Source organism: Crocodylus siamensis, chromosome 5 (assembly GCF_052110815.1).
Source record: "Crocodylus siamensis isolate JL-2025a chromosome 5, ASM5211081v1, whole genome shotgun sequence".
NCBI lineage: Eukaryota > Metazoa > Chordata > Crocodylia > Crocodylidae > Crocodylus > Crocodylus siamensis.
Genome location: NC_143399.1, coordinates 187,280,278 through 187,294,511, shown reverse-complemented (window position 1 = coordinate 187,294,511; position 14,234 = coordinate 187,280,278). Strand labels below are relative to the sequence as shown.

The window sequence follows — 14,234 nt, the reverse complement described above, 5'->3', positions numbered from 1 at the left end:
GTCTCCTCTTAAAGACCTCCAATGCTTGCAAACAGACACCTACTGAGTTTTTAATAAATCACAGTCAAGACAAATATTTTAAATATCATCAATAACGAAATTAAACATATATAATAATGTGCACATTTACAGAACCCTAAATACCTTAAGAAGTGAATGTTTAACATGATGTCACATTTTTGCTTTTAAGGTCATCTGTGTTTGCACAGGGAAATAATATACATATATTCTCTGTGTCTTGGGATTTGGGGTGCTTATAGAAGGAAACTTCTACAGTGTGGAAGTATAATCTCCCATGGTTCACAATTTTCTTTACTGTTTTCTGGTATTAAAAGAGTAGAAAAGAACCTATTTCTAGGCAACATTACATGAATACCACACCTCAGTTTTTAACAAGTAACTGTTTATGGCTGAAAGGCATTTTAAAACATGAAATAACTTAAATTAACCTATAACAAATGTCAAGTATAAAGAAACACTGAGACTGCTGGAGCACACAGCCCTGCAGCACTGAAAGTTTAGTATTACTTTCCAGAAGAATATTAAAATTCTTTATCTCTGGAAAGGAAATACAGCTGAAGAAACATACCAGCAATTTTTTTGTTTCTTAAAAATACAAAAGGAAAGATAAAGACACAAAACTGTTCTGAAGGGTTTATCTAGAAAACAACCAGAATTACTGCTTTGTAGAAGCGAACTTTTTCTACTACCTGCCTATTGTTAAAATGGTTAACCATTTGCTACATACATACATTAACCTCCATTTTTTCTGTCTCTTTCATCTTTTGAAGTTCATTCTCCATTATCTGTTTCTCTTCTGCTAGTATCTGATATTCATTTTCTATCTTCTGGTATTTCTAAATAAAGATACTGATATTAGGCTATTTAATTACTAAAAATTTTAGTTTAATATCAAATACTACTAACTCTTAAAAAATATAAAACAGCTAAACAAAAAAAATGACTCTGCTATGTTTCCAGCTGGAAATGGTAGGAATGTTTCTCGGTGCCAAGTGCTTTCTGTAACTGGTGAATGAGAGGGGCACCTATCATATTCTAAGGAGGTGTCTATTGTTCACTAATGTGGAGTCCTTAGTTTTCTCCCAGATTTTTATATATTTCAACATTTCCATTTCTTGGACATATTAATTCTGTCTTAATTTTAAACTTAAAGTAAGCATGCATGTGTGTGTTCCCACCCTTGTCCTCCCCCTCCTTCCACTCTCTCTTTATATTTTTTTATAACCACTATTTCCTTGTATATTTTATAATGTTATATAATATTTTAAAGCAGGAAGGGCCAACCTATGGTATGCATGCCAAATATGGAACAGGAAGCCTCTGTGGCACACAGCAGACTAGAGAGTGGACAGACAGCAGATAAGGCAGGGAGCAGAAAATAGAGTAGCAGATTGGGCAGGGAACACAGGGCAGAAAACAAAAAGCAGAAGAGCAAATCAGACAGGGAGTACAGGGTAGAGAGAAGAAAGCTTAGCAGCCAATCAGGAAGGGGAAGGGGATCACAGTGGCACTCAGGGATATGGGGGCAATATATGCCACACCTGTCAAAAAGGTTGGCACCTACTGTTTTAACGCACATGCCTCAAAATCCAAGCAAATGAAAGATAAATAGATTCAGAACCATCTGTTATAAGTGGGTTCATATTATTTCTCTGGGTCTTTTAATTCCCTGCTACTTGAGAGCAAGACTTTTCCGAAGTTCTTCTGAAGGGATGAGGATCTTCCAGAAAAATAAAGGCTCTTACCTCAAACCATATTCTACGAAAGTCACTATTTTAAAATTAAAATGTAAGTATACTTACACCCTCAAGAACATCTTGTTCATTTAAAATTCTGAAAAACAAAACATGGCATACTTTTTTTTTTTCATTTTTCATCGCTGAATCTTAGTTGAGACAAAATTATATGCAATCTATATCATTTTTAAAAAGCACTTCATGAAATGACTTAATCTCGTTTGTTTATGTTTAAAATGAACAAAATGTAGTGAGTGAATGAACAAAGTGAGTGTCTGTGGTCAGACAGGAATGTCTATAATGTGTTAAACCCAGGATAACTAACTGTTTAAGGAAGACACATCATAACTATATATCTATCTGGACATAAAGTGTAAAGAGAATTCCCATTTTCTTGTGAGACTTTTGCATCCATTACTTCTGTAGAATAAAATCAACAGAGTAGTCAACGATAAAGATCCACAAACCTCCTACAAGCAGAGGTCTCAAAACCAGAATGGTCAGTCCTATCTTTTTATAAGGCGTAGTAGATTCCTGAGTTGGCAGAGATGAACCTAGGGGCTAAGACTTTCTGACAAGAAGAGGTCAGGGACAAAGATTTTCAATCAGTTCTGGTCAATGTTGCTCCAGAGCAGTGGCTCAGTGCTGATTAACTGGGTGCTGATGATCTGAGAATTTTATTAAGCAGATGCATGCAAAGTTTTATCTCATATGTCTTTCTTCTACTTGGTGTTAAGGACTGACAAATGTTGCACTGGTTGGATATACCAGACACTGAGGGACTAAAAACACTTTAAGTAGAACTCAGAATCAGTCCTTTTTAAGAAGTGCAGTTTCAGGAACTCAGATGGGAATGGTTGGAGAACACAGTATGAGTACTGCTAAGGTTAAAAGTCTCCAAGTTAAAGGCTCAGGAATCAGCACACACATGGAAGAATAAGTAATAATTGCTTCACACAAAGCAGTGGTAATTATTTCAATTCATTAAAAATGCTTTTGGTTGCAAATTATCATACGATGAGACAAAGCGCTATTTTTATGCATAGAAGTCATGTAACAATGCATGTAATTATCCTCCTGTTCAGACACTAGTCTTACCTTTGTAACTTATTTGTCTGTCTTTCAAATACTTTTATTATTTCTAATATGCGAGTATTCATTACTTCAATAGTTTCTGCAAGATAAAAATTGTGAAACATTTGCTGTATAAGACCATCTAAAAGAATCTTACAAAACGGAAACTAATTTTTGTTTTATTTTCTTACATATTACTTATTCTCTATTAGTTTTTCTTTAAAAAAAGGAGGAAAAAATCAATGATAAGCAATCCTATACTAACAAAAACATACATGATGAGGAAAAGATTTCAGTTCAGATGTCTCAGTGTAAATAAGTACAGACATGTCAAATATAACTCCTAGTGGAGAAGAGATTTGCTGCCCTCCCTCAACAAGAGGACTTGTCCAAAGTATTTTAACCACTGTGCTATAGAATAGATTCCATATTTTAAGAGAATGGTCCAGAGGTGAGCAACTAAAATGATAAATGGGTTGGAAAGCAAGCTGTATAAGAAAATGTTGAGAGAATTAGGTATGCTCAGTTTGGAGAAAAGGAGATTAAGGGGGGGGGGACTTGATAGCAGTTTTCAAATATTTGAAAAGCTACCATAAAAAGAGAACTGTTGGCTTTATATTGCACCAAAATAGATTTAGATTATATTTTAGGAAAAACTCCTTACTGTTAGAGCAGTCAGGCAGTGACAATAATTGCCCAGGGAAGTTGTGAAAACCTTTTCACTGGAGGTTTTCAATAGCATTCCTGCATTTGTGCTGGGGGTTGGACCAGACGACTCTTGAGGTCCCTTCCTAACCAATGCTTCTGTGTAATGAAAAAACAGCCCTGGCAGCAAGAAACAAAGCCCAGGGATTCCCTGCTTCCACAGAAGTGCCTATATCTATAGACTATAGAAGCACGCTCCTTCTAATCTGCACTCTTTACTCCAGAAGACATCCTCATCTGTAGCGTACATGTCATGTATCTGTTACCACTGAAATTTCACCCCTGAGTAGCCATTTGTTCAAGGCTAATGGATTCTCTCACCGCCTAGTGGCCAGGTGCTCTAACAACACTAACTTCAGGTAGGCAGCTTGGGAGATCTGGTTGTGTGCCCCACTCAATACTACCAAGTTACTTTCTTGAGAAGTAAAATGTCTGTGTTAAATGTCTTTGGAATAAAAAGTGTCCTATGTCTGCAGCCTAAATCTCTCCATTTAAAGTCCAGTGAATGTAGGCATCCTAACTCAACTTTGTAGAGTCTGGTTCTGGAACCAAGTGCCTAAGATTTGCGTGCCCAAAAGTTCATCTTTGCTACACCTAAGTCACTTTTTTTTAATCTGGATGTCCAAAAGACTTTAAACTTTATATCTTGCAAGTAAAATATTAATTCCATTCTTGAAAGAGGGAGATGTGAGGGAAAAATATGAGTAAATTAAATGCTTTGTTCAAATAAGAATTTGTGACAACTTTGAAGTGAAACGTCAAGTGTGTTCTCAGAAATACCTTGTCTGGATAAAAATCAGAACCTAACTTAGAGCAGTCATCTTGCTGATACAACAGCAATTAAAAATGTAGTTTTTAGAGGTGCACTGATACATTGGTCTGATATCAGATCAGCACAGACATAAAGAAAATTGATCGTATCAGAAATAACCCTGATGTGGCCAATACATGCCCGTGTGTATGTGCACCCACAGCACAGCATGCAGGCAGCAAGAAGAGAGCCCAATAGCTTGGAGAGCTGCATGCAGGTGGTAAGTCTGGTGTGGTGGAAGGGGAGTGGGAGGACAGATCAAGGCCCTCCACATTGAGGGAGGAGTGGGGCTGGGGCAGTGACTGGGGCAAGTGCTGCCCAGCTGAGGTGGGGCAGGCACAGGATAGAGCCACAGCTCATCTGGGGAGGGGGAAAGGGCGGGGAGCGGGTGGCTCCTACCACTGTACATTACTTGTCCGGGAGAGGATGGTGGGGGGCAGGGTGCCCCCAGATCTGCACAGGGCGGGGCAGGGCAAGGCAGGACAGGAAGAGCCCCACAAAGGCCCCATCCCCAGGCCCTCCTGGATAAGCCATGGAAGCCACCGGACAAGCAATCAAGTGGCTCCCAAATGAGCAGCACACACTGCTGGAAGCTCCCCCACACACCCCCAATAAGCCATAGCTCTGTCTTGTGCCCACCCCACCCTGGCTGGGCAGGCCTTGCCCTGGCCCCTGCCCCACTCCTCCCTCTCCACAGAGGTCTTGATCTGTGCCCCTTCCCCTTCCCCTTCCCCTCCACCACACCAGACTTACCAGCTGGAAGCAGCTCTCCAAGCTGCCAGGCTGGTATCAGAAATCAGATCAGTATTGGCCAATATAACTCCTTAAAAATCAGCTATCAGTATCAGTCCCAAAAAAATCTCTATCAATGCACCCCTAGTAGTTTTCATGTAAAGATGTAACAGGGAGCTTATTGATATGGGTTCAAAGGTGAAAGATAAAATTAAGGTCCCAAGGAGAGACCAGTTCTTTAGGGAAAACATTTTGTCAGATAACAAAAAAACATAAGCCTCTCTTTAGAAGTGTGATGTACAGAAACAGCAGACAGACAACAAAAGGAAAACCTTGTCCATTTATCCAAGTAACTTTTGGCTTGCACTACCCAGATATAAATTCCACCAGTTTTGGATATTGACATAAACTGCACTGAAATCACAAAGATACAGGATGCAACTACCCTAGGGTAGCCCACACAACTAGGCAGCATACCTCACAACTAGGTGGCAAAAGGTAATATAGTCTGTTTGCTATAGCAAAGGACTATTTTGGGATGGATGTAAACAGATAAAACATAAACCAGTGTATCTTACACCAATAGTATTTAACCCTGAAAAAAGCAGAAGAAATTTTTATACCAAATTGGGCAATTTTCCCTGGTTTAGGGATTTCTATAATCTGTCTGAAAACATTTTGGTTTTTTTCACTCTGATGTAACACCAATCGCACTCATGTAAGTTTCACCCATTCCAGCGCATTGTCTCGGGAAATCTTTCCTGGAGAGGACTAAAGTGTCTTGTATAACTACAGACCAGGATTTTTTCAAACTCAGTCTGGTCTTGAAACAGAGGGATTCTAGTAATGAGTAAATCTCATCTCTTAATGCTGTTATCAATAGGACTACATGGGGGTAACATCCTTGGCAGGTAAACAGACAGATTTAATATTTTAAAAAATTACAGTTATTGGCCATGTTGATAATATTTAGATGATTCTGGTGACACCTAAGTGATGCTGGGATTCTGGTAAGTCAGAGTCAAGAGATGTGTGTTCACTTAGGTCTTCAGAAATAACATCAAGACTTTCCTCCTCTGGAGCTAGAAGCCTGACACTTGTTTGCCTCAGATAGGGTTGCCCTCTAAGAAGCCCTGTTCCAAGAAAATGTCTCACGCTATCATAATTGGAGAAATGCCTTGTTAGCTTGTCCACCAAAGTGTTCTGCAGATCAGGTAAGTAAACTATGAAGAAAGAGATCAGGAGCTGAATATACTTCTTGATTAATATAATAGGAATGCTTCTTGATTAAAATGGGGAAGATTCTTTTTATAAGCAGTGTTTATAAAATAGGGCCACTGTGTTGTCTATAACTTGGAATTAACTTGAATGCATGGTAAAAATATATCCAAAGTTCTATATTATGTCAAGTGCAAGTAAATTTTATATGCAACCACATTTCCTGGAGAGTTCAAAGATTTTGTGGCAGTAGGCCAGTCTTGTGTGCTTATTTCTGTTATTGGCAGACAAGTTTCTTTGGGTAAATCTGGTATCTTTTATTAGACCAACTCAAATAGCTGTAAAAATTGTTCTTAGCAAGCTTTCAGGCACAAATGCCCTTCGTCAGGCTGAGGAAGCATCTGCAGATGGTCTGTGCTCTTCCTGGGTTGAGTGGTAAAGCATCCAGAAGCCAATATGTATGCAAGAAAGCCAGTCAGTGAAAATGTGAATTCAGGTAGTCAATGGGCGAGGGACCGGTGCTGGGGGGAGGAGAATGAATGTAGCTGTAATCAAAGGATGAGATAGAAGGGTAGATGGGCAGAAGGAATGAGAATAGCTGGTAAAAAGTGGAGGGTTCACCTGGGGAGTCAGATGTTAGGCAGGTTATAATATGTCATAAATCCAATGTCTATATTTAGTCCATGATTTTTTGTATCCAGTAGATTGATGAAGTGGAGTTGATAGGCTTGTTTGTAAAAGGTATTTTATAAATTCCCTTTGAGAATATAACTGAGAGATTGGAGAGAGAGTGGTTTTCTTGTGAGAAATGTGCCCCCACAGATAACTGGATATTCTTGTCTTTGATAGATTTACAATGTGTGGTCATTCTGGAGCGTGCCTGTCATTTGGTTTTTCCTACATATTTCCATCAGAGCATATGGTGCACTGGATGAGCTATATTACATTTCTGGAGGTGCAGGTGTAAGATCCAGGAATGTTGATGTTTCTGTTGTCGGGGGTAGTGGAGATGTGTTGGCTGATTTTACATTTCTTGTCCTGGCATAGTCTGGATCCATTCAGTGTGTTTTCGGCCATAGCAAGTTTACTTCTGATGATGAGGATGGCAAGGCTCAGTGCTTGCTTAAAGGGTAGGGTGAGTGGTTCTGGGAAGCTCGCTCTGAGACTTGGGTCTCCTTCTAGTATGGGCTGCAAAGGTCTGAGGATTTTCTGTACAGGTTCCAAGGAGGGATGATATGTCATAACCAGTGGTATGCAATTCATGGGGGGGTGTTTCTTCTGCATGGCAGCAATTCTTCATGTGGTATCTGGGTGGCTTTTTCAAAAGTGTGATCTATCTCCCTGGAAGAATGTTCTTGTTGAGTGAAGGCCCTTTTGAGATTTGGTGATCACAGGTGTTCTCCTTAGTGCAAATGTGGTGGTATCAGAGGGCTTAGCTATACATTACAGCTTGCTTGGTGTGTTTAGGATGATTGCTGGTTCTGTGGGTTTCTTGTATATGGTGATCTGTATTGTACCATTCTGGATAGTGACCATCATGTCTAAAAAGTGAATGTTGGTTTTGGAGTATTCCAGAGATAGTCTGATGGAGAGCTGCTGCATGTTGAATTTCTGATGGAAATCAATCAGATTGCAGGTTTTCAGTCCAAACGACAAAGATGTCCTTGATATATCTTAAGTATAGCAAGGGTTTGATGGTGCAGTCCTTGAGGAAATTTTCTTCCAGGCGGCTCATGAAAAGGTTGGCATACTGTGGGGCCATTTTGGTGCCCATAGCTGTGCCCATGGTCTGGAGGATCTGTTGGTTATTGAAAGTGAAGTTGATGTGTGTGAGAACAAAGTGTATAAGTCCAGTAATAACTTTGGGTCTGTACACTGAGTTGCAATACTGTTCTTGCAGATATGTATGGCAGTCTTGAATGCCGCCCTGGTGTGGGATGTTAGTATATCATCTGGTAATGTCCATGGTGGCAAGGAGGGTGTTGCTCGGAAGGTGGTCTATGTCTAAGTTTTCGTAGAAAGTCTGTTGCATCTTGGATAAAACTTGCTCTTTGGGTGACAAGAGGTTTTAGGATTGATTCGATGAAATCTGATATTTTGTTAGTGAGGTTGGATATCATAGGTCTGCCAGGGTTCCCTTGTTTGTGAATTTTATAGTAGGTGGTATCAGAGAGTTGTCTGTTGGCTTCCTTTATGTAGTCTAGTCTTCAGGACTAAGGATAATGATAGGTCCTCCTTCATCCATTGATTTTATTACTATTTGGTGGTTTGATCTTAGGGATTCTATGGTACTTCTCTCTGAGAGGGAGAGGTTGTTATAGTGGTGTGTGTTGTTAATTATTTAATTGTTCATTCTTTCTCTGAAGCAGTCAGTATAGTGGTCAAGTTTGGGATTCTGTTATTAGCATCTCAGATTGAAAAAGTATGAAAAATGTTCCTTTGCAAACATTGTTGAGTTCTTTCCACAATTTCAGAAAGGAGAGAGCCAGCAGTGGCAAAGAGGCATACCTTTGCCTTTCCCCGTATCTGCCCATGTGTATATATGCCTGAGAACACAAACAAGTTTTCACCAGGGTGTTTAGAATAGATTCTATCTACTAGAGTAGACATGTTCTCTTATCTGTCATAATTTAAATAAACCCAGCAAATAGAAAACAGTAAACAAGAATTTCCCAAGAGGTTTGGAGGGGAAGGTGCATGTGGCTTTGTTGCTTTTATGGCAAGGACAAGGAAGAAAAGATAATGGTGAATGATACAACGAGAGATTATATGAATAACTGAAAAGAAAATTAGGATAAGATATAGAAGCTGTCATCTGCATATTACCCCTGAAAGAAGTTATTCATACACAACGTGTGATCTGACAGAATTTATGGAAAAGTAGATCAAGCCAAAAATAATGGGTTAAGACAGACAGTTGCAGACTTGATACAGGGGGGAAGGCTGTGCAGACAATTTCAAGCTCAGGAGCTGCTGGCAAATCAAGAGGATGTAGAGTGCAGACTCTTAGAAGGTAGTGGCTCTTAAAGGGCAATGATAAACCACAAAGCGGAGTCTAGAGTGGTCACCTCAGGCCTCCAAGCATGCTGTTAGAGACCACAGAAAAATTCACTGGGATAGAACTGAGAATCTGTCATAGGTCTGGATTTGAATAAACAAAAATATCTAATGCTACTAGAAGGATAAGTATTACTTGAAATTGTGGCTTTATGAGAGATTTTAAATTCCCAGATATAGATACCTGGAGTGACAACAGGAGTGACTAGAAATAACGGTCACAAACTGGCAAAGGGTAAATTCAGATTAGACATCAGGAGGCGCTACTTCACTGTCAAGGCAGCTAGGATCTGGATCCAACTTCCAAGCAAAGTGGTGCTGGCTCCTACCTTGGGGGTCTTTAAGGCAAAGTTAGACAATCACCTTGCTGGGTCATTTGACCCCAGTACTCTTTCCTGCCACGGCAGGGAGTTGGACTTGATGATCTGCTCAGGTCCCTTCCGACCCTAGAAACTATGAAACTACCTAATAATGGCAGCATCTAGTTATTCTTGGATCTGACAGGTGAAAATAAAATCTTTCAGCTTCCAGTCCTATGTTCGGAAGCAATGGTTCTGATTGCCCTTACAAGATTCACCTTTTAAAGTGGTATTAACTTGGATTTTTCCATATTGTTTTCAGACCAAATACATTAATAGAGAATATAACAAAGATCCTGAAAGGCAAGAGTTGCCACCAGCTTCCAAGTTCTAAGGAATTATGTAAAAATGGGTACCAGAGGCTCTTTTGGACAAAAGGTTGCTGATGAATGCAAAGAACTGGACTCAAAGGACTGGAAAGGACCTTCTAAACAAATATTCCTAAATCTACCTCAGTAGACTGACCTCCTCTGCAAAATCAGCCCCTTGAAGTTAAGATCATCATCTCATTGCCACCACTAAGGCCACAGATCTAGAGGCAATGTTGCTTGCATACAGCGCAGCTTGAAAAGTAGTCTTGGATGCTAGGCCTTTGGTAGCAAATACAGAGAACCTCCCTTTACTATCAAACAACCATTTATCTACAAATGCCAGGATGTTTTCTTAATTCATAAAAATCATGGTATGCCAATAAGGCCTGGTAGCCTGCAAGCCTGCTAAAGGACATCCCTTGTGACCAAACAAATCTCAAAATTTTGGCTCACTTCCTTTCATCATCACTTTGGTACTCGTTGGTGACCAGTACCGTGTAAGTAGAAAAATTTAGCTGCAATGGAAGGCCTTTCCTTTGGTATTTCTGGAACAAGTCTATCAAGCTATTTGAGTAGCCATTAACTGCATTAGTTAGGAGGTACAGTCTCCCAGAAGTTAAACAATGTAAAACGTATCTTAGCATGCAAGATGGTTCTTGAGTCTCTTTAGGAGGTAACTGAAAGAAGTCAGCTGTCCTTTTAAAAAGGTCCGGAAACAGTATAAAAATATTCAAGTGTGGTGAGACAACTGGAACTACAGCTTTCTCCAGAGAGCAAGAAATGACCACAGGGTCCTGTAAGCATAGGTGGAGGAAGAAAAACTGGGGAGGTCTGAGCGTGTGTGCACATGCCCTCTCCCCGCCAGCAGGTAAGTCTGCGAGGGAAGTTGCAGGGTGAAGGGAAAGGGCTATGGGAGGGCAGGGCGTGGGACTAAGCCACGAGGGGGCAGAGAAGGGAAGCAGCTTGCCCTGGTGCTGGTGCCGGCAGCACTGCAGACCCGGCTCCTCTGCATGTCCCACTAGCAGGAGCTGGGAAGAGCCAAGGCAGCAACCAAATCCTCCCTCCCACCTACCCAACTCCATACACCTGGCCCCGGTCCCACATGCAGGGCTGCCCTGTGGCCAAGCAGGCTGCTCGCTCTGCCCACCTTTGTATTGGCAGTGGGTCCAGGCTGCTGGACCTGGAGGCAGGTGCTGTGTGCATCTCAACAAGTGCTCAACTCAGTGAGGTTTGCCAGGTAGCCAGTTAACTCTGTTGGCTGTAGCATGGTGTTAATAATGCAAAGGTCATAGGTTCAGTCCCTGTATGGGCCACCAAACTTGTCATCCTGTTTCTCCTCCACCCTTTTGCCTTCATGTGCAACAACTACCCTTCTTGGGAGGGAAGGAGGCACAGTGGACACTGCCTGCATGACTCTGCTCCAGGAATGGCTGCTGTGCAGGGGCAAGAGAACAACCATGTTCCTGGGAGGTGTGGGCAGCACATAAGGTGGTGCTTCACCCATGGCAGCAGGAGTTTTAGCAGTGGAGCACCTCCTATGCTGGGGTGAAGGGAAGGGCAGAGCAGGGTGCAAAACAGCCCCAAGCATGGGCACTTCCACTATGTATCCCTTCCTCTCCTGCCCCTGCCCCTTCTATGCATAGCAGGATCTTCAGTCCCTCACCCCGCTGGCTGTGCAGTGCCTGCCCATCCCCACTCCCTCCCTCATTGCTATGCCTGCTCTCCTCCCCACCCCTGCTGCAGCCACCGGGAGCCCGCGGCTGGGCTGCCTTGTGGCCCTACCGCTGCCCTACACTTGTGGAGCTAAGCTCCATTAGCCCCCCTTCCACCAACTATGCCTGTAAGCTACTTAAATGGGGTGGATTCTCCTCAGGTTGAGAAGGGACTCAAGTGGGCTGTTCAACAGGAGCATAGGTGGGTGATATTTCAGAAAGATGTCCTTACCTGAATCATCAACTAGCCTCACCGGGGCAGGGAGCCGCAGGAAGACAAGGAGACACCACCCAAGCAAGACAGGTAACAAATGCAAGGAGTGCCCAGGTAAGAAACAGGGGTCCAGACAGTCTCCCAAATCGGGGGGTGGCACACGCAGCTAGGCAAGGCCTTAAATGCCTATATACCAATGCTTGTAGTATGGGAAATAAACAGGAGGAACTCGCCCTCAGAATAGCCAGTTCAGACCCAGACATAACAGGGCTTACAGAAACGTGGTGGGATTCATCCCACGACTGGGCAGTCAGCATTAGGGGCTATAGGTTTTACAGGCAGGATAGAGAAGGAAGGAAAGGTGGGGGTGTGGCACTCTATGTCAAGGAGCAATACACATCCTCTGCCAGCAGAACAGGTTCAGAGGAGGGGTAAGCTTAAGTTCTCTGGGTCAAGATACAAGGGGGCCGTGGGGAGAGGGATCTAATGGTGGGGGTCTACTACAGACACCCCAACCACGGGGAGGAGCTGAACCGGGAATTTTCGGGCCAGCTTGTAGAGGCACTTAAGGCAAGGGATGTAGTTGTTATGCGTGATTTAAATTACCCGGACATCTGCTGGGAGGAACAGTCAGCCAGGTCAGACCATTCCAGGAGGTCCCTGGCCGAGATACAGGACCTCCACTTAATTCAGGAGGTGCACAGTCCCACCAGAGAAAATGTCCTGTTGGACCTGGTCCTGGCCACAGGAGACAACCTGGTAAGGGGCCTCCAGGTTCTTGATCACCTGGCTGATAGCAACCATTGCTCGCTGGAATTCACCATCCAGCACAAGGTGTCAAGGGCCTGCAGCAAGGCGGTAGCCCTAGACTTCAAGAGGACCAACTTCAACAAGTTGAGATTAGTGGGAGAGGTGCTGGAGTTCCTGAGAGCAGGGGAACTCAGTGCCCAAGATGAGTGGTTGTTCCTTAAGGAGACGATACTCAGGGCCCAAGGAGTAACCATCCCAACAAGCAAGGGGGACAAGAGTGCCCGAAAGCCCCCCTGGCTCACCAAGGGTGTACAGGAATGCCTGATTGCCAAAAAGGTGTCATACAACCAGTGGAAGGGGGATGCTATCTCCAAAGAGGAGTATACCTCCTCTGCTCAGGCCCATAGGGGGGCTCTCAGGAAACCTAAGGTGGACATAAAGCTAGGACTAGCGTCCAAAATCAGAGAATAAAAAGTCCTTTTTCAAGTATATAGGGAGGATGAAGAAAGCACCGGGAAATGTGGGGCCCTTGCAAGATTCTCTGGGCAATCTGGTGGTTGCGCCAGAGGAGGAAGCAAACCTCTTTAACCAATTCTTCACCTCCGTTTTCTTGTGCAGGGACCAGGACTTCCCCACCGTGATGCAAGACAGACTTGAGGGGAACGCCTCCAGATCTCAGGTTGGGAAGGACCGGGTTAGAGAGCTTCTGGAGGGGCTGGATGTGTTCAGATCAGCGCATCCAGATGTTCTCCACCCCAGGGTGTTGAGGGAGCTAACAGGGGTTGGTTATTGCAGGGCCCTTGGCACAGCTTTACGAGCGCTCATGGTGCTCAGGCCAGGTGCCAGATGATTGCAAGATAGCCAACGTGCTCCCCATCTTTAAAAAAGGGAGGAGGGAGGACCCGGGCAACTATAGGCCCGTCAGTCTTACCTCAATCCTAGGGAAACTCTTTGAAAAGATCCTCAAGGAGCACATCTGTGATGGGCAGCTTCAGGGATGATGCTCAAGGGCAACCAGCATGGTTTCATTAGGGGCAGGTCATGTCAGACCAACCTGATTGCCTTTTATGATCAGGTCACAAAAGCATCAGATGCAGATGTCGCCACAGACGTAGTCTTTCTGGACTTGAGCAAGGCCTTTGACACCATCTCCTACCCCATCCTCATTAAAAAACTAGGCAACTGTGGCATTGATGCCTACACAGTCAGATGGATTGCAGATTGGTTCAAGGGTCATAATCAGAGGGTGGTGGTGGACGGGTCATATTCAACCTGGGGAGAAGTGGGCAGCGGAGTCCCCCAGGGCTCGGTCCTTGGACCCGCGCTGTTCAATTTCTTTATCAACTATTTGGACAGGGTGAAAAGCAACCTGTTTAAATTTGCTGATGATACCAAAATTTGGTGTGAGGTGAGCACGCTAGTAGGGAGGGAAAGACTGCAGCAAGACCTGGACAGGTTACAAGGGTGGGCTAACAAAAACAGGATTCACTTTTCAATACTGACAAGTGCAGGGTGCTGCACTTGGGCAGTAGTA

The 14,234-nt window shown here is 43.2% G+C and overlaps 1 protein-coding gene across 1 annotated transcript in view; it reads right to left on the bottom strand.

Annotated features, from left to right (window-relative positions):
* The window catches only part of CCDC7 (coiled-coil domain containing 7), a 178,256-nt gene that overhangs the window by 123,165 nt on the left and 40,857 nt on the right, over positions 1-14,234 (bottom strand). Inside the window, exons 12-14 of the mRNA XM_090047535.1 lie at positions 2,856-2,931; positions 1,824-1,854; positions 753-857 (exon numbers count right to left, since the gene is read on the bottom strand). Coding sequence (XP_089903661.1) covers positions 753-857; positions 1,824-1,854; positions 2,856-2,931 — 212 coding nt within the window. The remainder of the gene's footprint in view (positions 1-752; positions 858-1,823; positions 1,855-2,855; positions 2,932-14,234) is intronic.